The 25,359-nt window shown below is 43.2% G+C and overlaps 1 protein-coding gene across 1 annotated transcript in view; it reads left to right on the forward strand.

Annotated features, from left to right (window-relative positions):
• The first annotated feature begins 423 nt into the window (after window positions 1-423).
• The window catches only part of LOC124613494 (esterase 6-like), a 145,978-nt gene continuing 121,042 nt past the window's right edge, over window positions 424-25,359 (forward strand). The window contains exons 1-3 of the mRNA XM_047142202.1: window positions 424-530; window positions 18,648-18,939; window positions 23,190-23,327. Coding sequence (XP_046998158.1) covers window positions 424-530; window positions 18,648-18,939; window positions 23,190-23,327 — 537 coding nt within the window. The remainder of the gene's footprint in view (window positions 531-18,647; window positions 18,940-23,189; window positions 23,328-25,359) is intronic.

Consider the following 25,359-nt stretch of genomic DNA (forward strand, 5'->3'; position numbering starts at 1 on the left):
GACATCAAGGCCAGCATTATCGCCCGCAAGAACCAGCAGTGGGCAGCGAAGCTCCAGTCCTTTCCCTGACCCCATGAACTGCTAGTCGATCCGGTTCTTCACTAACCAACGAACCAGGATTCCACTGCTTACATTGGACGGCCCCACTGGCTACAGGCCAGGGGACAATGCTAAGATGTTGGCAGCCACGTTTGAATCCAACTTCCTGCCTCTGGATGATGGGGTGGATCCTCAACGTGTTGCTACCATAGAACAGGAAGCTGAGGCCCTCCTACATGATGAAGGTGGCGACAACGAAGATGACACCATTCCACCAATTACCGTTGAAGAAGCCGAGGAAGGCATCCAGGCTTTACCTGCTAATAATGCCTGGGATGCAATGACATTATGGGATGTGCCTTGAAACATCTCCTGTGGACTGCGATGGCACGACTGGTAGCCATCGTCAATTGGATACTCATCTTGGCTGAATGCACGGCAGCGTGGAAGCACTCCATTGTGGTGGCTGTGTCTAAGCCCGGCAAGAATAGGTAAGATCCCACAAGCTATCGGCCGATCAGTCTTCTACCCCATGCCAGCAAGTTGTTTGAGAGTCTCCTGGTCAAGCGGCTCCAAATCATCATCGACCTGCAACACATCTTGTCTTCCATTACGTTTGACTTCTGTGCTGGGCACTCTACCACCCGGCAAATTCTCCAAGCTGTAGAATATATTACCACGCCATCAACAAAAAGGAGTTTTGCCACGCTCTCCTTCATGACGTCACGAAGGCCTTTGACAGTGTGTGGCTCCAGGCCTTATCTGGAAGCTGAATGCCCTTGACTTTAAGAGGGCATACATCAATCTCATCGCCTCATACTTACAATACCGCATCTTTGGTGTCAGGGTGGATGATGCACTCTCCGCCGCCCATCCTATCCACATAGGAGTCCCGCTGGGTTCAGTGGTTGGACTGGTACTCTACTCGATCTATACATCTGCCCTCTCCTCACCATCAGGGGTTGAGAAGGCCATTCACATGGACACCAAGATGATCTACACCCGCAGTCGCTGCTGAGAAATCCTAGTCCCACACCTCCAGAGCGCCTGCCATGAAGAATAGGCAATGAAGTGGTGCATGTGCTTCAGTGCCCTGAAGACACAGGCCATCATATTCACCACACGACGCACCTTGCCCAACCGCCTCCTCCGATTGAATGGCACAGAACTGCAGTCGAGAACATCAGTTCGATACCTTGGAGGGCTCCTTGGCAAGAATCTCACTTGGAAGGCCTATTTAGAAGACGTCAGAGCCAAGGTCAGCCAACATATTGAGGCGTTGTATCCAATAATCAATGAGGGATCAGACCTGTCAATAGCCAGAGGACTCCTCATCTTCGGGATATACATCTGCTACCTCACACCTATAGGGCTGGGATGACACAGCGAACACTCACCTACAGCGCCTCCAGTCGTTGCAGAACAAAATTCTACGCCGGGTGTTCCATGTGCAGCCTCAGTTCCCACACCGATACCTTCATGAAGCAGCTGAAGAGCTGGAAGTGCTCCAGCAACACTAGCACATTGCAGGCCATTTCTACACCAGGGCTGTCGCATCGACGAACCCCTTATTAGGGATTTGGGGCTCCGCAAGACCTAAGAGATCGTTAACAGCGGCCCATCGCAATGCTCGACCCATGGGGAAGCAGTGCACATTGACGAAAATGAAATACTGCCCCAAATAAGTTATTAATCCTGTGCCCACACACTCCCATGTTACACTGATAACAAAGATGATACACATTCACCTCACCCTCAGCAGAAGTAGGCAATGCTGAAAAGTAAATTCTACACCATGCCGCTATAGAGAATAGCCTTAATATGCGGACGGGGCAGTTCTTCACTCCTGCTGCGAAAACAAGTGGCCATCTAACAGCCGTTTTAAATTCACAAGCATAATAGAAAGTGCATGAAGCACCATAGCTATATGAGAGATAAAACTATCAGATCAAGTGTCTCGTCGTTCTGAAACAGACAAGCATATGCTGAACTAGCCCAACATTAGTTTAGGAGCTACAGTGCCATAAACATGTAGATAGTAGTACTACTCGTAATTTAAATTAAGAAAATAAATAACGTCTAGGTGAAGTGCTCAGGAGAACTTCTGTGAAGTCCGGAATGTAGAAGACGAGGTACTGACGGAAGTAATGCTGTGAAGGCGTGTCATGAAGGTACGGAGTTGTTCCAGTGTCGGTTCTGCACTCAGTTTTAAACTGCCTGGCAGTTTCATATCAGCACACACTCTGCAAGACTTAAATTTCGTTCTGGAAACATCTAACTTCAGTGGAACTGAAAAACGGTGACTTCGACAAGAAACAGGCGAGAGTTGCGCTCTTGCAGGCAGTCATTTGCTGGGCAGTATTGTGGTCACTCATATTAGAGTCGAGAGATGAGCAGTGAAATGCCTTCGTGCGTGACCTTGGACAAATCCTGCTAGTTTGCAATCTTGTGGGAATCATAAATATTCCGGCTGGTATTGGACTCTGAAATATCGTTGGGGAAACGGTGATAGTTACTAGGTTGTGGGACAGAAATATTCCGATTATAACTGGACCTTGAAACATTTTCGAGTGTATCTGGACCTTGAAACATTTCCGACTATTGCTTAAACGAATTATTTATGTTACTCGTCGAGTGCAAATACACAAGCTTGTGCGAGTATTCAATTTTATGTAGGCAGCTCTGGGCTTTGAAATATTTAGGACGAAAATCAGACTTTGAATATTTGATGGTAAATGTTAATGTGGCAGCAAGAAGATCATAGTCATTCAAACTACATGCGATTCTCATTATATTATTGCGCTAAAAATAATAAATACAGTATTTTTAATTATGAGTTTCATTTAAAGGTTCCTCTCACTATATTTTCTTAAAAGATGTCGCTACTTCGAGGACTGATGACTGAAAATGAAAAGTCAGCCTCTGTTGCTACTATTTATTCTAATGTTGACATCCGCAACAGACACTGCCTTTCTATTAGAAAATTGCATTGCTTTTGCTGAACCACGTCGAAAATGGAGTGGAGATCGATGACTTTGTTAGATCTTGATAGACATGAAAGTAAAAGCGACCATCTCCTCTCTGAGTCTTCTATAACCATTAGAGCTATGTCTGTATAAAGTCCCAAGAGGAAGGTAGGGTCGCATATTCCTTGTACTTAGATTTGTATGTCCAGTATCTGAGATTGCTTTTAGGGGGATATCCATTCCTAGTGTTGTATACCTATTCATTATAACAATATCAACAGCCCCAGAAGACTTCAAAAACACATTTTTCGTGAATACTTCAGTATCCTACTTCTTTACACTTCGATTCTTCCTAACGATCTTCTCAAACTCAGCCTAGTTTTCGTTAGTACTGAGTTGCGATCTGAGTCTACGTCTTACGGTCCAGTACCTAAACTCGAAATCCCTGTATCATATGACGTAATCCAGCCAGTATCTTCCCCAGTTTCCGGGCCTTTTTGAAGTGTATCTCACCCTCTCGTGATACTTGAAGGTTGTATTTGCCATTACTGGCTGCAGTTTATTTCAGAACTCAATGAGACTTTCTCCTCTCTCATTGCTTTTAACGACCGCATATTCCCCCATAACTTCTTTTTATTCTTTCCCCAAAATTCCAACCCCCCTTGATGATGAAATTTTCATAATAAACCATCCGTTCAGCACTCCCATATATTCTCTGTACCACTTCATCTTCTGCTTATAGCATCCGTATGTACAAGGTGTCCCTGGAAGAATGGTCAGTATTCAGGAATATGACAGGAATGATCATTCGAAGCGAAAACGTCAAGTAAAGATGGACTCTAAAATGCATACTTTTTACATTTTCGCTACTGTGAAACATATCTCTTCTACTACAAGCTTTTTGTACTCTGTATTTTGGGATGAGGTATTGTGGACGAAAACAAGAAAAAAAGGCTCTAAAATATAAGCTAGAGCTATGGCCATGTCTTAAGTGGAAGATATGTGGATCACGTTTGGTAAGATAAAAAAGTGCTCATATCTCTTTAGAGCCTATGTTTACAGGACATAATTTTCTTATTTTGGTCCATATTATCTCCTCTCAAAATATGAAAGCAAAGAACTTACAGTAGAAAAGATTTGTTCCACGGTATCGAAGAAGAAGAAGTGCTCATAGCTCTTAAGGTATACATCGTAGAGCCCATGTTTATTAGAATTTTTTGCTTCCTGAGATCATTCCTGTCATATCCATTCCTCATGGGACGTCTTGTGTACGTGAACTGTGGTTGGTTTTCTTTAGTTGTCGATTCTGATGAAAATACTTCTATCACAGATCTGTTCACAGCAACAGACTCCGTACCCTACCTTCCTGGTCATAACGAATCCTACTCCAGTTGTACAGTCTTCTGATCCTGTTAATATAGAGTAATATGCTATGTTTACCTAACCAGAAATGCATACCTTCTCTTCCTTTAACTTTAATGACTCCTGATGTACAAATTGAACATTGAAAATACTGCAGAAACGGATTCCTGACTGGAAATGGAAGAAAAAATCCTATGAACATGTGTCCGGAAACGGACGGTGTGTGTGCAACGACAACAAATGGTTGCGGAAAACAGTACAGAGCAGGATCGCATCCACTTCACAACAGATGATATGGATAGTAACGGTTGTCATGCGGGATACTACACATGATCGTACTTTGGTTTACCCCTTGTTGGGGGGCCACTTGCCTGGAGCTGGTACTAGGGTACGTCTCAATGTCCCGTAGAATCCGGTCCTCCAGATTTGATGCACACAGTCCGCCGCCTCCCTGCACGTTCGTCAGTCTGAAAGGACCCTTGATCACATAAACGCCCCGAAAGGGCTTGAGATATAGTATAATGTGGTTGGTGTCTCTGAGGGTACTTGTTTTGGTACAGCCGTGCTGCCTCTCGCCCGCTTCCATCTGCTTGGCCGTACACAGACATCATGTTTGCTTGTTTCTGGCATGAATACTGGTCCATTCTGCGGCTTACAGTACCCTGTGACAATCACACAGCCTGCAACACACAAGCAAAATATGGCACGTAATCAGAGGAGACTCATTTGTCAGAGCCATCTACCGTGGCAACGGTACATTTCCAGACACATGTTCATGGGATCTTTTTTCCTCTGTTGCCAAAAAGGAATCCGTCCCTGCAGTTCGTCGGTCTTATTAATGTTCACACTGTACGTAGATTTAGTTTTTGTACTTCCACATTTTATTGCTTCAGTACCATATCTAGCCTTCAGACATTGCACGGTCTACTCGTTACATGTTAACTTTTCGATTGTTTTTCTACCTTTTTCTAGTGATTACCCATAACTTGGCAAATGCTTGTCGGAGACCCAAATAGAGGATTCTATAGCAAGTTTTGCCACTGGAGAGATCATCATGACGTTTCTTCAATAACATGGCCGCATTTGCTATGTATGAACATTATATGACAGTAATGCAATGATTTACATTGCCGTCGTCAGCCTCATGCGGTTGGTCATTACCGATTCTTCCACTTTTAGGACTACTAATTATGTGCGTTGTTTTGTTACAAAAGAACCGACATGGATCCACAACCTGAAATGAAAAAATTGAATGCTGGGTGGAAGCCGAGGACACTCTCATTTGACGAAAATTAGCTTTTATGGATGGAAAAAGGATTCTTATTATCAGTTACCATTCGAAAGATAAAATAATAGTTGGCGAGTGCTATCCTAATATTCGAGTAGCAAATGCTTTGAAAGATACTTCAAATGTGTACAGTATAGCAAAAGAAAGCAATTGTCTTTCACTACGCACTGCGTCTTTCTACAAAGGTGTTTTCTCAGGGAAAAAACAGAGGGATTTTAAATATGATTTACTGTACATTTGCCATCGCTTAAGTTCCATCTATTCCTCCATCTATGGAATCCGTGGATGAAACAAAAAGAGGACAAGCCAGTTGCATATTGTTATTTTGCAGACCTTCCAAAACCGCAATTCAAGAGTGCTATCCACTCCTGGAAAAATACTGAACGAACAACTTTGACAAAAATGGCTATATTGCAAAAATAAGTGAACTCAAGAATATAATGGTTCACTGCTAGACCAATACCTTTTTTGGTTTGCCTTCGTGCAACAGTTTGTCTCCTAACATCTACGACACTTATTGACGATAACAATTTGTCCATTTTATTTGGACTGTTGAGCTCCATGGCCGTGGATAATCATATGGCGGATAACGCGGTGTGCCTGTGTAAAATACGTGACAAAAAGTGTTTGTGCTGTTACAAAAAAGAAGAAAGGCCAAGAAAAAACAAGGAGAGGAGAATGCCAGCTGCAGCATCCAAACTGCTGTCGATATTTTACCACTGTAGAAACTGAAGATACATGTAATTTGCCAGCTGAAGATGGGTGCAAACCCGAAATGCATATTGGCATAAATAAAACGCAATAAAAAAAAGTGGCTGGTCGCTGTATTTTTATAGTAAAATATCACTTATTGACGAGATAGTAGCAAATAAACACATTTCCACTGCATTAAATAGATAGCGTTTAATCGTAACATAAATATGTTGTGTCGTACCAACAGCGGTATTGCTAACGGTACTATACATTTCACCATTGTTCAGTAACTCGTGTCAAGGCAGCCACCTTGCTAGGTCCTACAGCTGCATCAGCGGCAGGAGGCAGCCAATATCCAAAAGTTAATTAGCTTCAAGTCCCAAACTAAAGCTGCACTAATGGAACTCACGAGCGTGTGACAAGCCGTGACGGGAACCCGATGTGTGCATTCCCATGCATTGGTTCACAAACAGCGCATGCAAATGAGGTGCACTGCCGCCGTCGTCTGTTGCAACAGTTTTTATACGTGTACCTGTACTGTAACATTACCAGCCGAACTACCAACATGAAAGTGGTTATCCGCTAATTTCTGCAGCGTTTTGTCAGATTATTGAGTTGACGACATAACTTGATCCCCATGATTTTATCCATTGATCAGAAACATTGTACGAAATTATAGCAATGCAAGGTGCAACCTCATTAACACTTCGACTGAATGATACTGAACTGATATTCCAGTATTTCCATGTCTCTGGGATAGGCTGATTTAAATTAGATTCTTGAGCGAACTTATTTCAGTATTTTTATCACAGAACGGCACTGTGCAAGCTGGCGGTGGCGCCATAATGATGTGGGCTGTGTTTACGTGGATAACTGATGGAAATGGTTATATTCGGCTACTTGCAGACCATTTGTAGCCATTCATGGACTTCATGTTCCCAAACAACGATTGAATTTTTATGGATAACAGTCATTCGCCATTTGTTTGAAGAAAATTCTGGACAGTTCAAGTGTATGAGTTGGCCACCCACGGCGCCCGACATGAAACCCGTCGAACATTTATGGGACATCGAGAGACCAGTTGGTGCACAAAATTCTACACCGGTAACACTTTCGTAATTATGGATGATCATACGGGCAGTATCAGTGTCCTCGCCACAGTGGTAACACCGGTTCACGTCATATCACAGGACTTACGAGCTGTAGGGCTTGACTAGCACTTAGGTCAACATCCGGGTCTGCCGAGTGTTGTTGGCAAGTGGGATGCACTCAGTCCTTGTAAGGTCAATTGAAGAGCTACTTGGTTTAGGGATAGCGGCATCGGTCACGAAAACTGACAACGGCCGGAGAGCGGTGTGCTGACCACATGCTCTTCCGTTTCCGCATCTGGTGACGCCTCCGGGCTGAGGATGAAACGGCGGCCGGTTGGTACCGTTGGCCTTCAAGGCCTTCCACGGACGGTGCAGCATGGCTCCGCAGGGGACTTCTAGTGACGTGTTGAGCCCACGCCACGTTGAGTTGTTACATTACGCAGGGCAAGATCAGGTCTGACACGATTTCAGTATTTTCACCTCAGTATACAATGACGGAAAAAAATCGCTTCGTCAAAAAGGAGTGACGATAGAAACAAAGTTGGTAGGCGTGTTTCTACATCTGAAGCTTGATGTGTATTCAAATTTCCCGCCAGTCATATAACAGCAGCACTATTAGCGCCATGATGAGGATGCAAATCAGGTTTACTTCAAATTCACGCTGTAATGGTCGTGAATGTTAATTACCTTTGAGATTAAATGTGATGAATTGATTTTAGTCAAGAATGCCTTTAAGGTGACAAAAACCCCATTACCGACACCTCATTGAGTTTGAATGAGAAGCTAGATGTTCCTTATGCGATACTGCCAAAAGACTTGGCAGGAACGTAGCCACTGCACATGACTGATGGCAGCGTTGGTCATGAGAATGCACCATCGCAAGAAGAGCGGCTCCGGACGGGGAAAGGCACAACCGAGAGGTAAGTCCATCGTGTTCGGCGTATAGCTCTGGAGCGTTGTATTGCAGCAGCAATTCTAGCAGCAGTGGTCACCACAGTGACACGCTGAACTGCTACAAATGGATTACTTCAAGGATAGGTCTGAACCAGACGTTCGGTAGCGTGCATTCCATGATACCAAACCACCGCTATGCCACAAACTGATATTCTTCACATGTGCAACACAATGCAAGCACGTTTACATATTTGCATTCAACATTCTGGCGGTTACACCACCAGCATTTCAAATTTGTAATGGCTTACCCCGCGCTATCATTAACCTGTGATCTTGCGATGTTAGTCACTTAAATATGTTACCTAGACAAATGTATTCCCAAAATTTCAGTACCCTACATGGCCGGCCCCGGTAGCTGAATACCCGCCGGCACGGTAGCTCAGCGTGTTCGGTCAGAGGGCTGTGCGCTCTCTGTAATAAAAAAAAAACTGAGTCAATGAATTAACGATCAACTTGAACGGATGTCTTGTGACGTCCGCCCAGAACAAACGCAACGTGTCGGATTGGCAATCCTCTGGGCCCGGGTTCGATTCCCGGCTGGGTCGGGGAATTTTCTCCGCCCAGGGACTGGGTGTTGTGCTGTCCTCATCGTCATCCTATCATCCTCATCGACTGCAGGTCGCCAAAGTGGCCCTAGCCAAACGATTAAATAAATAAATAAGTAAATTACTCTACATTAATAATTTTTTGGTGTTGCGATTCTTTTCCGTCAGTGGATACAATCGCCATTGCTCGAGCTGCTACCTGCCGTCTGTGAATGGTCATTGCACGTTGACCTCGAATATATGAGGTGGTCACACTAACGCGAGTGCACCCTGTAGTTGGCCGAAAATGCCACACAACCTGCTAGTACGACCGATAACTCGTGGCATTAACAACAAAGAAAGTCGTTGAAAGCGTGAGGTTACATACACATCGGACGGCAAGAAATCCGAGAAGCATTTATCAATGTAATGTAACTGTCAGTGATACAGTGAGACATTCACAAGATCTCATATTCAAGGAGCACGTCTAACAAGCATTGCAACAGTTCAGCAATGGAATAAAAGCACAGTGACGATGAAGTAATTATCGCATAAACTGAAATGGGGACAACAAACAACGCGTTTGCACCAAGGCACTTGCGCCAATCCCTCCAGGGTTAGAGGTTGTACTGTCAATTAGATCTTCTCTTCAGTACTGCTGTGTGTACACTTGTTTTAGAATGTCTGCTTCTAAAAGTCCTGTGTCGTATATTGATATTCATGACATTATCTACACATTATGTAAGTAATGACGAATGTAATGTTGTGGCTTAAACCATTTTAACCATCATCCGTGAAGATGGTCCATGGCTGAAATTAGTCAATATTTGGGTTTAAAATAATAGCGGATGCTGGTCAAAGACGCATTTTATACATCATGACAGTCGCCTTCCAAAAATTTTTATAATATGTATGGATTTCGAAATGCGGTTTGTAAATTATTTTCTTGAACTTTTCTTTCATTTTAAACATTAAAACAATGTTTTAGATTGTCTAATTAAATTCGAGCAGTATTCCACATTGCAGCTACCGGAAACTACATCCACTTCGAACTTTTTTACAATAATTGGTAGTCTGCAAAATGCAGATCAGTCTCGCGAAATTATAACAAATAATTAAGAATCTTGACATTCAGATGTAGAAACAGTTAGTTACGTCCTGCTCCAAATCTTAATCCGTATATATTTAAAACTTTTGTCCCTATTAGTTTATATTTGCCTATTACTCTGCAGTAACATTAATGTTCATGCCATTCTAAATAATAATTACAAAACACAATAAATAATTTCTTCCTTTTCTTTTGACTGAAAAAATTAGTGAATGACAGATATATAATTATTTTTCAGCTTTTCATATCAACCAACCGTTAGCGTTTGCTAATATTATCACACTAAACATCACTCAAATTATCTTCACGTCTCCAGCAATGTCAGTTACAACTAATCTTAAACGTATTTTATCCAGAATGGATATACTTGAAGTCTGGAACTGTCCTTTTATAAGGTGTAGAATAATAACCGCTATCAGTTACAGCTGTGACTGGTAGCTATTACTATTCTAACCGAACTACTAACCTTTTGTCAACTGAAATTTCCTCTATAATTATTATGGTTTGTTTCTCTATTTTGTCCCTTGATATCATCAGTAATTTTTCGTAAGAGACATTGTATAACCGTGTGCAAATTAACAGGGACAGCAACAAAGGCATAATCGTTTTTTTTTTTTTGGCATCTTGGCTTCTTGAGATCGTGTTTCCAAATGAAAATATTGACAGGGGTATTTTTGGTATGATGGTGGCTTCGGTATACAGAAGGACCGAGAGTACAGTGTTGTTAACTAATATTTAGCGTGTGGAGAGCCTAACATACTAGCGGTGTTGGAAATGATGCGGACGCAAGGGCTTGAAAGCGGAGATTTGCGGACAGCGCTAGCTCAAGGAATGGATTGGTCCGGAAAATACGTGGCACGGACGGCGTCCGCAAATCTCTGGCAAACGCTGCTGTTTCAATATCTCCGTGTCCGCATTTCTGCGGCGTTCGATGGAATTACTTAGCGCTTCGCAATTAGTCAATGACGGAATTCCAATCGTCTACCTTTATCTCCTTTTCGAAGGTACTGAATCGCCTATATATGATAAAGATAGAGGCCTTACATAGGTGTTGTCCGCCATACTATTGTATGTAGCGTTGCAATAAATACTGTCAATGTTCGTCTGTGTAAATCAACTCCATAAGCAACCTGAGCTATCTTTAATTGGAATCCAACCTGCATAACACTGTATACGTGTTGTATGAGTGTCAGTTTCACTCCCATTTAAGCCCTAACAGATCGTTACATGAAAAACTTAAAAATAACATTTGGTTAAGCTATATGACTGCGTATTTGATGAAAAACTACAGGAACAAACGAACTTGTAACAATGGATACCTAAGCTACCTGACTACGTTTTTGAACAAGAATTTACAAGTGATACAGAATTTGACTTGTGCAGCAGAATTTACTGGATTAGAGTACATGAGATGCTGTGCTGTGTCAATGTCTCTGTTTTGGCCGTAAGTCTTGCATTCACCTCTTTAGATGACTGCCATTTTCCATGTGGTTTATAGCAATTCGCAGCAGAAGCAGCTAAAGTATATTGTTACTAAGAATGAATTTAATAAAATGGAGTTTGCTTCGGTCCTGTTAACTACTAAACAACTTCTGAGAAGGTATTTCGAAAATTAAGTCTATTTAAATCTTCAGAATTATAATGACCAATAATAGACAACGACAATGACAATGACATAGGTACCAATAATAGCTGAGTGCCAGATTAACAAATTATTTCAACTTCAAAGTTACATTATCATTTAATAACGACAGCATTTATTTATTAATAAGAATAATTATTATTTTTGGAGGATAAGGAGACTCCCTTAACTGACAAGCTAAATATGGGATTACTGCAAACTCGGACTAACAATCACGAGTCTAACCCTGCAATTACTTTTGCGCTATGCTTGCGAATTTCATCTGGAATTCCCTCTTCAAGCGTAGTTCAACCATCTAAATCTCTCTTCGTTATATAAATGTAAGCAGGCCTTGAGTATGGTAAGATTTGCCATCACCGACATGAGGGCAGCATGACACGTCTTCTGTCTCCGAGCTATCGACCGACAATACTAGGTCCACTCCCGCAGACAGATCTTATCTCACAACAATGCTTAGAATCTAGCTCCCATGTTTCTTCCTCAGTTTGTTACTATCGATATCTGAGTGCTTACACAATGCAAAGAATAGCGTTAAGTTGACTATATTGTTTTCAATGTAGTGGAGAGTTCTGACACACTCCTTACAGTGGAACACCGATATTCGTAGTAATTCTGCGTGTGCTTATTGAAAGGCTACGTCCTTGCAACTGAATAACAACTTATAGTTTATCCACACACTGTTCATTTGCACGTTCCGATGGAATATGACTGCTGCTCACAGCACCATCCACACACAATTTATTGAAAACACCCGTGCAAATTCTTGAATGTAGAACGCTGCGGTTAGGAAATCGCTTGCCGTATTATCTACAACAATATTTCCTTTGCAAAACCGCCGTGAAAGTACCATACTGGTATACTCAAGAATTTTAAATACTCGTGGCATGCTTAAGCGACACAACTGAATTAGCCAACCAATCACTATGACAATCACAACTGAAAAATTCAATTGTGTAAAGTCAGGCCAAACTTCGCAACTTGAACTTTGATACAAAAATGACAGTCGATAAATACACCTTCAGCAACTGCAGTACCAACATGCGAAATGGAAACTTATTTCTGCAACCAGTTTTATCCCTGCAAACAAAAACAAGTTTGGACACATGTTATATGGGAAGTTTTATTCAAATTGTCCATCTCCTAAAATATTATTTGTTAGAGGACTTCAAATTCGCCGTTGACTGTATTTATTTCACAACTGCAATTTCGGTCTTCAGAGCATTATCAAATATTACTGCAGAATGCTTTGCTTCAGCACAAGTCAGACTTTAAGTCCTCCGACATGTAACCATATCATAGTCAGAGCCGAGTCTTTTCACTGTAGGAATAGAGCAGCGTTCAAAGAGCTCGAAGGTCTGTACAACGTGAAATGATGTAAATTATAATGTGTAAGAACATCGACTTATCGCGATATGTGTTGAGGATGTTAACACTGGCAATATAATTTACATCACTTCATATAATTTACATGATTTCAAAATGTACGAAATTTTGCACCCGTTCACTGCTGCTGATCCTAAGAGCGAAAAGGCTCGGTTCTTATGATGATGGAGGATTTTATAGCTTAACATGTGTTGAAGCATATTATTTTGCAATACAGGTTGCTATTGTCTTTAAGGCCGGATCTGCAATTTTTCAGAACGCTTTAGACAAGTATTACCGAGCAAAATTGTGAGGGATGGGAAAGACCCATGGTCGTTCGATAATCGCACTGGAAAGCTGCTACGAAAGCAAAGAAAGCTTCACTACAAATTTAAACATAGGCAAAACCTCATAGATGACCAAAAACTAAAGCGTCAGCAGGGCTATTCACCAAACGTTCAATGAATACGAAAGTAAAACTGTAGCTACTAACTTGAGAGGAAATTCTAAGAAAGTCTGGTCTTACGTTAAATCAGAAAACGGATCGGAGCCATCTGTCCACACACTCTGTGACCATAATGGCACTGAAAGAGAGAATGACACAGAAAAGCCTAAAAGCAAACTCTTTTTCTAAAACTGTTTCTTAGAGAAAGATCACGCTGTATTTCCGGGTTTAAATCGTCGCACGAAAGACAAAATGACAGATATCGGAAAAAAGTGACTAAGTGAGAGAAAGAACAACTGAAATCGCTAAACAGAGGAAAGGCCACTGGACCTGACGTTATAGCATTTCCATACTACACATATGCGAAAGAACTTGTCCCTCTTCTAGCAGCAGTGTACGTTAGGTCTCTTGGAGAGCGAACCATTTCGAATAATTAGATAAAAGTGCAGGTGATTCCCGTTTTCAAGAAGGGACCTTGAACGGACACAGAAAACAATAGACCAGATATCGGTCTGCTGTAGACTTTTGGAACATGTTTTACACTCGCATGTTATGACGTTTCTGGAGGCCGAAAATTTCCTCTGTAGGAACTAACATAAGTTCCGAAAACAACAATCGTGTGAAAATCAGCTCGCTCTGTTCGTCTAAGAGACAGAGAAAGCAGTAGACACAGGCGCTTACGTGGATACCGTTTACCTTGACTTCCGAAAGCCATTTGAGTACAGTTGTGCACTGCCGCCTAATGAACAAAATACGAGCGTATGGAACAGCAGACCAGCCGTGTGACTGGACTGAAGAGTTCCTAGCAAACAGAACACATCTCAGCGTGATAAACGGCTCAAGTCTTCAGACACAAAAGCAGTTTCGGATGTGCCGCAGGATAGTGTTATAGAACCAGTACTTTTCACAATATGTATATAAACGACCCATTAGATGACGTCAGAAGTTCCGTCAGGCTTTTCACGTTGTATACAGATAGGTCACGACGCTATAAAACTGTAGCGAAATGCAGGAAGACCTGCACGGGATCTAGGTTGGCAGTTGACCCTCATCACAAGGAAATATAATGTATTGCGAATATGTAGGCAGAAAGACCCGTTATTCTATGATCAAAAAACTGCAGAACAATCACTGGAAGTAGTTACTTTCATACAATGTATAGTAGTATGCGAAACGATAGATTTGAAGTGTAACAACCACATAAAATTAATAGCTAGTAAGTCAGATGCCAGACTGAGATTAATTGGAAGAATCCTGAGGAGGTATAGTCCACCAACAAAGGAAGTAGCTTACAAAACACACGTTCGATCAATAGTTGAATATTGCTTATCAGTATGGGAGTCGTACCACACAGGACTGATATTTATTTATTTAATTATTTAGTCTTGACGATTACAGCCCATTATCTGAGAAGCTAAAATAGGCAGTAAGAATCCCATTTTCTTGGATAACAATAAATACATATATTAACCATTTATTTGTGATACTGAATTTTAATTTTTAAAACTACTTATACTACCCAAAACTACAATAAAACCCTTAACCAGTTACCCAAATACTAATACTACATCGCCACTACAGAATCTGCCATGTTTATTTCATTTGTTTTGGTGCACATAACCTGTAGATTCATCTACTGGCTCCACCCTCAGATACCGAGCGGGGTGGCGCGGTGGTTAGCACACTGGACTTGCATTCGGGAGGACGACGGTTCAATCCCGTCTCCGGCCATCCTGATTTAGGTTTTCCGTGATTTCCCTAAATCGCTTCAGGCAAATGCCGGGATGGTTCCTTTGAAAGGGCACGGCCGATTTCCTTCCCCATCCTTCCCTCACCCGAGCTTGCGCTCCGTCTCTAATGACCTCGTTGTCGACGGGACGTAAACACTAATATCCTCCTCCCCCTCCACCCTCATAATACCCTGGTCAACAGTCACCCTCTGTTTGATACCTAGGGCGTCAAACAGCACGTCAACAGCGTCTCTACTATAACAAGCAATTCCACCAATCACTGTTACCTCTTAAAGCCCACACTTTCATTATCACTTGCACCAACGCAATGTAAATTGTTGAGAAACTATTTCATTCGGTGGTCGCCGACCTCAGTTGTCTTCTCTACATCTGCAAGGTATTTTGTCTAGCCGGAGTGGCAACATGCTGACGAGTGGTTCAATACCTCGTGAAATCTTCCTTGGCCTTCTTGGATACTGATGCGCCAAGTCGACTCGCTCCCTAATGCAACTCTTGTAATCAAAATCCTTTATGTCTGTTGGCCATTACACGCCACATACAGTCAGGTAATGTATCACTACACTCGCCTGGTTAATAAATCTCATTTTTAGTCTTTCCCTGATGCTAGGGAGAAATGCACACTGAAACGTCCCCTTAGAAAAATTATACAAGACTGTGCTTAAACTGACACACAATATTTTTTAGCGCAACGCAATCTGACTTTCAAAAACCCCTACAAAAGAATGGCCCTGACTAACATTAACCTATACCTTTCACAAATCACTTACCTCACCAAAAATCTTCGTTACTCGAACTACTGCAATACAGCGAGCGCCACTACTGCCAGCTAAATAAAAGATTCAAACTACAGAAGGCACTAACTACTGATAGGCATAGTTAGCAAATGAAAGATTTTGATAGAGAACAAACAATGTATTTACCTTAATAGTCATAATTGACATCCAGTCTTACAAATTTCAAAACTCCGCCATCTCTCTACCCACATCCACCACTACTGCCGGCTCACCTCCGACTGCGCAACGCTACGCGCTGTTAACATCCAGCTGCCGCTGCCCAACACTACAATGGCAGACAACAATGCAAACTAGCCACAGACTGCACACAGCACAGCCAGTGATTTTCATACAGAGCGCTACGTAACGTTGCCAATAAGAAAACATAAACAGCCTACTTACAACACGTTTTCCTGCCTGTGTCTGAAGTGTCCCACTCATTTTTCTACAGTTATAATACCTGAATTTTTAATAATTTTTTCGTATTAGCATCAGTTCCAAGCATTCTTGGGACTTTCATTTGATTGCCTTTCTTTAACTAGAAATTTCCAAATCCAGTTGATGTATTCCTGTAATTACTAACGAAGTATCATTCGAGGTAGTGTCCGCCCCGATAGCAGCCGGCACAGTAGCTGAGCGTGTTCGGTCAGAGGGTTTAACTGTCCTCTGTAATAAAAAACTGAGTTAATCGATCACCAACGAACTTAAACGGATGTCTTGCGGCGTCCGCCCCGAGCATATGCAACGAACATAACCGAACAAAATGGGAATTTAAAAAAAAAGATAGCTGAATGGTCAGCGTGACGGACTACTGTCCTCAGGGGCCCGGGTTCGATTCCCGGCTGGGTCGGTGATTTTCTCCGCTCATGGAATGGGTATTGTGTTGTTTTCATCATCATTTCATCCCCATCCGGCGCTCAGGTCGCCCAATGTGGCGTCGAATGTAATAAGACGTGCACCAAGGAGGCCGGACCTGCCTCGTAAGGGGCCTCCCGGCCAATGACGCCAAACGCTCATTTCCATTTTCCATTCGCGGTAGTGCAGTAGGCACTCGTTAACGTTAGTAACACTCCTCACTGAACTCTTCTCACTAATGGGGCTGGCTTCACTAGGTGCAATCCATGAGCCCAAACGTTAGCCCCATTTCCTACGACTGATGCTAATACGGTTGGGTGGTATACTCTGCTTTCGAAGGAAGAGGAAATTGCCTATTTGCAATGTTTATAATTTCGTTTATGATGTTTGTCTGCTTCCTCTACATTATGTGCAAAGTTACGACATTCGTCCAGAGATACCCCTAGCGAATCCGTCACTGCTCTTCTTCTAATCCTACATCATTTAATTTTATTTGATGGTTTCTTGCTAGTTTCCCTTTCCGTAGGAGGTATGTTATTTTGTGAGATGCTACTAATAATTTTACTCTTTGATACAAGGCACGACTCATAGAGAAGATCCGAAAAACAATAGTGCGGTTCGTTACAGGTTCATTTAGTAAACACGAAAGCGTCACGGAATGCTTAGCTAACTCCAGTGACAGATGCTGCAGGAGAGTCGTTCTGCATCACCTCACGGTCAACTGTTGGAATTCCGAGGATGTACATTTCTAGATGAGTCAGCAAATATATTGCGACATCCTACGTGTATCTCACGAAAAGACCGTGAAGGCAAAATTAGAGAGATTAGAGCCCGTACAAGGCTTACTAGCAATCTTTCTTCCAGCGAACAATACGAAACTTGAACAGGAAAAGTTTGACAACGCACGAACCTGTGTTCAGTGTATGCCGCCTTTAGAATCTGAAGATGGTCATTGTATGGCCGAAACCGGTTATGACTGTGTCATAAACATGTGTTTGTGTCTATAAATAAACAAAAATTTTTTTTAAAAATTATCACGCACTCCATAGACAAAATGTCGTTTTTTCCAAAAGGGGGAAATGACACGGGTTCACAAAGTACCCTTCGCGAAACACCGTGAGGTGGTTTGCGGTGTGTAAATTGGGTTGGGTTGGTTTCTTTTGGGGGAAGAGACCAAACAGCGAGGTCATCGGTCTCATCGGATTAGGGAAGGACGGGGAAGGAAGTCGGCCGTGCCCTTTCAAAGGCACCATTCCAGCATTTGCCTGAAGCGATTTAGGAAAATCACGGAAAACCTAAATGAGGATGGCCGGACGCGGGATTGAACCATCGTCCTCCCGAATGCGAGTCCAGTGCTAACCACTGCGCCACCTGTAGACGTAGCTGTAGAAATGAATAATGTCTGCAGCCGACAGCGAGTATGATCTGCTTTAACAAATTCTGCATGACATAAGAAGTTAAAATACTAGCTATTCCTCGTGAAACATCGTGTGTGTCAGAAAGTTAAGATTTGAAGAAATGACTGTCTTACAATAATGTTTACGTTTAGAGAACTGTTGAACCTGAGACATTCGCAACTAATCAAAGGTACATTGGCAGGTGCTTTTTTTATCAGCTGAAAGGCATTATTCAGATCACTTCTGATGGGGACGCCGTTAAGAAACTTCGGGTTTTCTGTAGCTGACTTGTATTCGCCACTGACGTGTCTCTGAAGAGCCTGACGTGTCTGAATGCTGCAGGACGGTTCAGAAGTGGCAGATGTCGGTGTCGATAAGATAAGTCGCTGTGCCGCAGCGGCAGTGTGGCGGCGGCGTATACCGGCGCCATGCGAGCCTGCTGGAGGACGTGGTGCGTCGCCCTGGCCTGCTGCCTGTGGCTTCTGGGGCCAGCCCCGGCCCCAGCCCGCGGCGCCGACCAGCATGGGGAGGGGGAGGCGGGGGCGGAGGTGGAGGACGCGGCGCCGGTCGTCGAAATAGCCGACGGCAAGGTGCGCGGCCGAGTGATGACGTCACGAAGCGGCCGCCGCTTCTACGCCTACCTCGGCATCCCGTACGCAGAGCCACCCGTGGGGCCGCTGCGCTTCGGGGTGAGTGCACGCAGCCACCAAGCGCTGTGAGACTGACGTTCAAAACTGATTTGGGCACATTCATCTTGTGCAACGTTCTTATTGTAATTCGACAGTAATAATGTTCCATGTGAATCAGACTCAGTCTGTTAGAAGCTGTTTGTTCTCTTAACCACTTGAGGCGAATGACAGTATCACTCTTTTGTATAGGACACAATCGATTTCCTTCCATTTTATCTTCTCAACTGTCAGGTTGTTGGGTAGCAAGCGCCATCCGCTGTTTATCACTATTACGCTTTTCAAACTCAGCTGTTTTACTTCTGCATTACTAGTACCCTTGTTTTATGTAGTTATTAATCTTTTCCCCAAGGCTTCGCCTGTGTATGTGTTCAACAAATGAACACAGCTCTTCCTCCCTCAGTTTGTCCATGTGGTCCTCCCATCAATATCTACACTACTGGCCATCAAAATTCCTACACCAAAAAGAAATGCAGATGATAAACGGGTATTCACTGGACAAACATATTATACTAGAACTGACATGTGATTAGATTTTCACGCAATTTGGGTGCATAGATACTGAGAAATCAGTACCAAGAACAAACACCTCTGGCCGTAATAACGGCCTTGATACTGCTGGGCATTGAGTCAAACAGAGCTTGGGTGGCGTGTATAGGTACAGCTTCCCATGCAGCTTTAACACGATAACACAGTTCATCAAGAGTAGTGACTGGCGAATTGTGACGAGCCAGTTGCTCGCCCACCATTGACCAGACGTTTTCAATTTGTGAAAGATCTGGAGAATGTACTGGCCAGGGCAGCAGTCGAACATTTTCTGTATCCAGAAAGGCCCGTACAAGACCTGCAACATGCGGTCGTGCATTATCCTGCTGAAATGTAGGGTTTCGTAGGGATCGAATGAAGGGTAGAGCCACGGGTCGTAACACATCTGAAATGTAACGTCCACTGTTCAAAGTTCTGTCAATGCGAACAAGGGCTGACTGAGACGTGTAACCAATGGCACCCCATACCATCACGCCGGGCGATACGCCAGTATGACGATGACGAATACACGCTTGCAATGTGCGTTCACCGCGATGTCGCCAAACACGGATGCGACCATCATGATGCTGTAAATAGAACCTGGATTCATCCGAAAAAAATGACGTTTTGCTATTCGTGCACCCAGGTTCGTCGTTGAGTACACCATCGCAGGCGCTCTTGTCTGTGATGCAGCATCAAGGGTTACCGCAGCCATGGTCTCCGAGCTGATAGTCCGTGCTGCTGCAAACGTCGTCGAACCGTTCGTGCAGATGGTTGTTGTCTTGCAAACGTCCCCATCTGTTGACTCAGGGATCGTGACGTGGCTGCACGATCCGTTACAGCCATGCGGATAAGATGCCTATCATCTTGACTGCTAGTGATACGAGGCCATTGGGATCCAGCAAGGCGTTCCGTATTACTCTCCTGAACCCACCGATTCCATATTCTGCTAACAGTAATTGGATCTCGACCAACGCGACCAGCAGTGTCGCGATACGATAAACCGCAATCGCGATAGGCTACAATCCGACCTTTATCAAAGTCAGAAACGTGATGGTACGCATTTCTCCTCCTTACACGAGGCATCACAACAACTTTACACCAGGCAACGCCGGTCAACTGCTGTTTGTGTATGAGAAATCGGTTGGAAATTTTCCTCATGTCAGCACGTTGTAGGTGTCGCCACCGGCGCCAACCTTGTGTGAATGCTCTGAAAACCTAATCATTTGCATATCACAGCATCTTCTTCCTGTCGCTTAAATTTCGTGTCTGTAGCACGTCATCTTCGTGGCGTAGCAATTTTAATGGCCAGTTGTGTATTTCCTCCTCCCCATTCATCTTCTCATCTCCCTCTCCCACTCTCTTTCACCATTTCCTCCATCTCTTCTCTCACCATATCTTCCTCCCCACTCCCTTTGAACATGTCAGTCTCCCCCCATCTCTTTTCATGTTCACCTCTGGCTCTTCGTTTTCCACCTGTCCACTACCCATCTATATCTTCCATCTGCCTCATGCACCTTCCCCTTCTCTCCTCTCTCTGTCCAGTTGCTCCGCCCTCTTATATTGTCCTTTCCCTCCTTCCCCAGTCATGCTCATCAGCGCTTTATAGCTTCTGCAATACCTTTCAGTAAAGTTGGCTGTACTATTGCCACAACACATTATGTCATGCAGGGCAGACTACACATCAGGGCCTGAATATCATTAATTTTCCCTTGTCATAAAGGTCGCCTTGCAATGCAGCTCTATAAATCAGCCTCATGCTACTGCAGCACATCACACCTGTCATGCCAGAAAGCTTACATGTTGGGGCCCAGGAAACAGTTTCTTGTTCTGACATATAGATTGCCCTGCAAAGCAGGTTGATTTGGTGTAGAAATACTGTTCCTACAACATATGCCTGTTCTGCATGCAACCTACACACAGGGACTGAAAAACACATTTTTTTCTTGGATCTCTGGTGCTATTGGAGCTAGGGTACTACAAATCCCACAGTGCTGAGACTCATGAGGCCTGCTATTTCTGTGCCAAATTTAGTTGAAAACGATCCATGGGTGAGAGAGAGAGGAGATAATGGGCATACGCACATACACTCTGCCCTATCCTTTTGGCCCTCTTTTCTTCCAAAATGCGGGGGCAACATGTTAATTGTATCATTTTTCCTATTAATCTAGATTCCCATTTTACTCTTGTTTGATTCATTAATTTTTTTCAGTTCATGATGCTATTACCATGCATCACCATCACCAAATTTAAAAAGTCAGAAATATATTTTTAACTGCTTCTCAATGGGTACAATACTATGTTTCTATATTTCAGATGATTTTACTGAAGTGCTTCTTCGTCTTCATTCTAATATTGTTTTTCAGTTTACCTCTTGCTCACAAACGATGCTTTTCCATGGGCTTATCCCAACACTTACATCCTTTATATTCTTTCCATATGGCGTAGTGAGTCTTCACGCACAACGGAATTCTTTTACAACAGTCAGCTTTTCTCCTGACAACAATATGTTTGCATCGTTCTCTCAGGTTCCACAACATTTTATTTTTGAAGTTAAAATATTCTGGGTCACGTCATATTTCCTCTAAAAGAATCGACGTTTCGACCCCTCTGTTGGATGTTCCGGTGTCTACTACTGCTAGAACACTAGCAGTAGTGGACACTGGAAGATGCTGATGAAGATCCCAGCAGAGGGGTCGAAACGCCGATTATTGTATGGGAAATATGACGCTGCCTAATAACTCAGGAGATTTTAACTTCAGTGACAATGGCCACGAAAGCCTGCAGACTTACATTTTATTTTTGTTTATTTGTTCTATATTCTTGTGCAATAAGAGCTTGGCTCTGTCTCTGGTGACCCAATCACTGACATGACGTTTTATGTCATTGAGCTTACGATTTGATACTACCCACAGATGTCATATTTTCTTTATTCGTCTGCTATTGTATCAATTCGATATCAGACTTATATGTACAAAAATCCAGCGATGCCAGATCCGACTGCTCGTCCTTGATCGTAAGCTCTCGAATGATGTCTAGCAGACATGTTGCCATACCACAGGGAATATCCCATTAATAGGCTCCACAACTATCTTCGTCAAACACCATACTACATGAACTGTCGGATATATAAAGAGCTTTCGTGCACCAGCTTCTCTGGGAAATATGTCCTGCCATCAACCTTTCATTTTACTACCATTGATTGGGTGTTCCATAGCAGTTGTCGGATGTTCCGTAGCATTTTTCAGTTATTTTAGCACGTTGTTCCTTAGTAGCTCAAGCACTGTGCAGGCTCATAGTTCTGTACGTCTTAGCACAAGTCCTATCATCCTATCTCTTTCCCCAGTAAGCGATTTTCATAAAATTTTGTTTCCTCGCTAAAAACTTAAGACTGTAGCGCTTGATACAACGTGCCATTGTAATTTTAAGCTTCTCTTCCTTGCATGGCATTCCAAATACTTTCAGCTACTTTTTTGCAAGTTTTCCACTGTTTTCAATTCGCTGTAGTCTGTTACTGTGTTCCAAACGCATAGTTCCAAAAGCACCTCAGTGCTGGATTGTGTGTAATACCAGTAAATTTGGTTGCTACGCTAGCAATATTTGTACTTTACGAAAATGCTTTCAGAGGCTGTCACAGATGTTACCAAAGTGCCGATTATCTTTTACTGTCGTCAGTAAAGTGTAGGTATGTCTCTTCTGTCTAATAAACACTAATTGTTTGTTTGCAGTTACCCATACCGCCAGAGAAATGGGACGACGTGCTGAATGCCACGAAGGAAGCCAGTCCGTGCCCACAGCTGACATACCCAGAACTCAAGTACAGGGGCAAGGAGGACTGTCTCTACTTGAACATCTTCACCCATCAGGTAGGAACACCACTGACACCTCAGCCGTGGTCCATGAGAATGCGCTGCGGCGTGTGAGGTCCCACTGCCTTCTCCTGAAGAAATTATACTGCTGAGTACTATTTTCATTGCCAGCGGTCTTGCTGCAGTGGTAACACCGGTTCCCGTCAGATCACCGAAGTTAAGAGCTGTCGGGCTGGGTTAGCACTTGGATGGGTGACCATCCGGTCTGCCGAGCGTTGGTGGCAAGCGGGGTGCACTCAGCCCTTGTGAGAAGCTACTTGATTGAGAAGTAGCGGCTCCGGTCTCGGAAACTGACATACGGCCGGGAGAGCGATGTGCTGACCACGTGCCCCTCCATATCCACATCCAGTGACGCCTGTGGGCTGAGGATGACACGGCGGCCGGTCGGTACCCTTGGGCCTTCCGAGGCCTGTTCGGACAGGGTTTACTTTAGTTTAGTTTACTATTTTCATTTTCCGTTTAGCAGGGTAGCATTCGCAATTGAGTCACCTGTGGGCGTATGTACTGTGGACGGCATGTTGTCGTGCGTCTTATGACAGCTGTTCATTACATGGCGAAGCACTCGTGGATGAGTCAGGCTGCTAAATTATTCGCTGAATGGTGAAAAAAGTATGAACATGTAATAGGGAAGGGTTACAAACAGAGATTCCTCTATGTAGTTTAGAGGCTTTCGTTCAAATGCTTTGGTTATTTTTATATACTTCAACAAATAATTTCTTTTTTAATTTTCTTAATTTTTAGGTCTACTATCAGCGTATGAATTATACAGTGACTCATTCAGTGGCCAAGTAATTTAGGCTCTGATAATCCCACAGAACCAGAGAAAGTAATATAAATAAGAGGTGGTTAACACAATACTTTAAACTCTATGTTCCAATACACAGCATCTTAATGAGGTGGGAGAAATTATCATTCATGGGCTGTCATTATTGCTTATAAGTGGCGCAAAGCACATTATCCTGTACCATAAGCAACACATAGATGAACGACACTGTAAACTCACCAATTGGAAGGAATATTACTGGAGACAGTGAATCGGACAGTATAAATACATTGTAAGTATCTCTAGCAAGAGCATCCAAAACTGAAGGCAGATACCATTAGTGATGAGCAATTGTAGACGAAAAGTGATCTTGAGTGATTGAGAATAGTTTGTCTCAAACCATAGATAGAATCGACACATTATAAATCAGTTAGCACACCATAACACCACCGCATCCGAATTTTACTGTTGGCACTACACAAGCTGGCAGATGACGTTCACCGGGCATTCGCCATGCCCACACCCTTCCATCGGATCGCCACATTGTGTACTGTGATTCGTCGCTCCACACATCGTTTTTCCACTGTTCAATCGTCCAATGTTTACGCTCCTTACACCAAGGAAGGCGTCGTTTGGGGTTTACCGGTGTGATGTGTAGCTTATGAGCAGCCGCTCGACTTTTAAATCCAAGTTTTCTCACCTTCCGCCTAACTGTCATAGTACTTGCAGTGTATCCTGATGCGGTTTGGAATTCCTGTGTGATGGTCTCGATTGACGTCTGCCTATTATACATTACGACCCTCTTCAACTGACGGCGGTCTCTGTCAGTCAACAGATGAGGTCAGCCTGTACGCTTTTGTGCTGTGCTTGTCCCTTCACGTGTCCCTTCACTATCACACCGGAAAAAATGAACCTAGGGATGTTTAAGAGAGTGGAAATCTCGCGTATAGACGTATGACACAAGTGACACCCAATCATCTGACCACGTTCAAACTCCGTGAGTTCCGCGGAGCGCTCCATTCTGCTTTCTCACGATGTCTAATAACTGTTGAGGTCGCTGATATGGAGTACCGGCAGTATGTGGCAGAACAATGCACCTAATAGAAAAAAGTATGTATTTGGTGGTGTCCGGATACTTTTGATCACATGGTGTACATTTCTGTAGTCAGTGCTAAGTGATGCATGAGCTGGTGTAAAGAGTAACGCCACTGGACCGCAGATGAGTAATTTGAAGCTATGAATCAAGCTACATAGCCTGTGGCAGTC

The sequence above is a fragment of the Schistocerca americana genome, chromosome 4 (assembly GCF_021461395.2).
Source record: "Schistocerca americana isolate TAMUIC-IGC-003095 chromosome 4, iqSchAmer2.1, whole genome shotgun sequence".
NCBI lineage: Eukaryota > Metazoa > Arthropoda > Insecta > Orthoptera > Acrididae > Schistocerca > Schistocerca americana.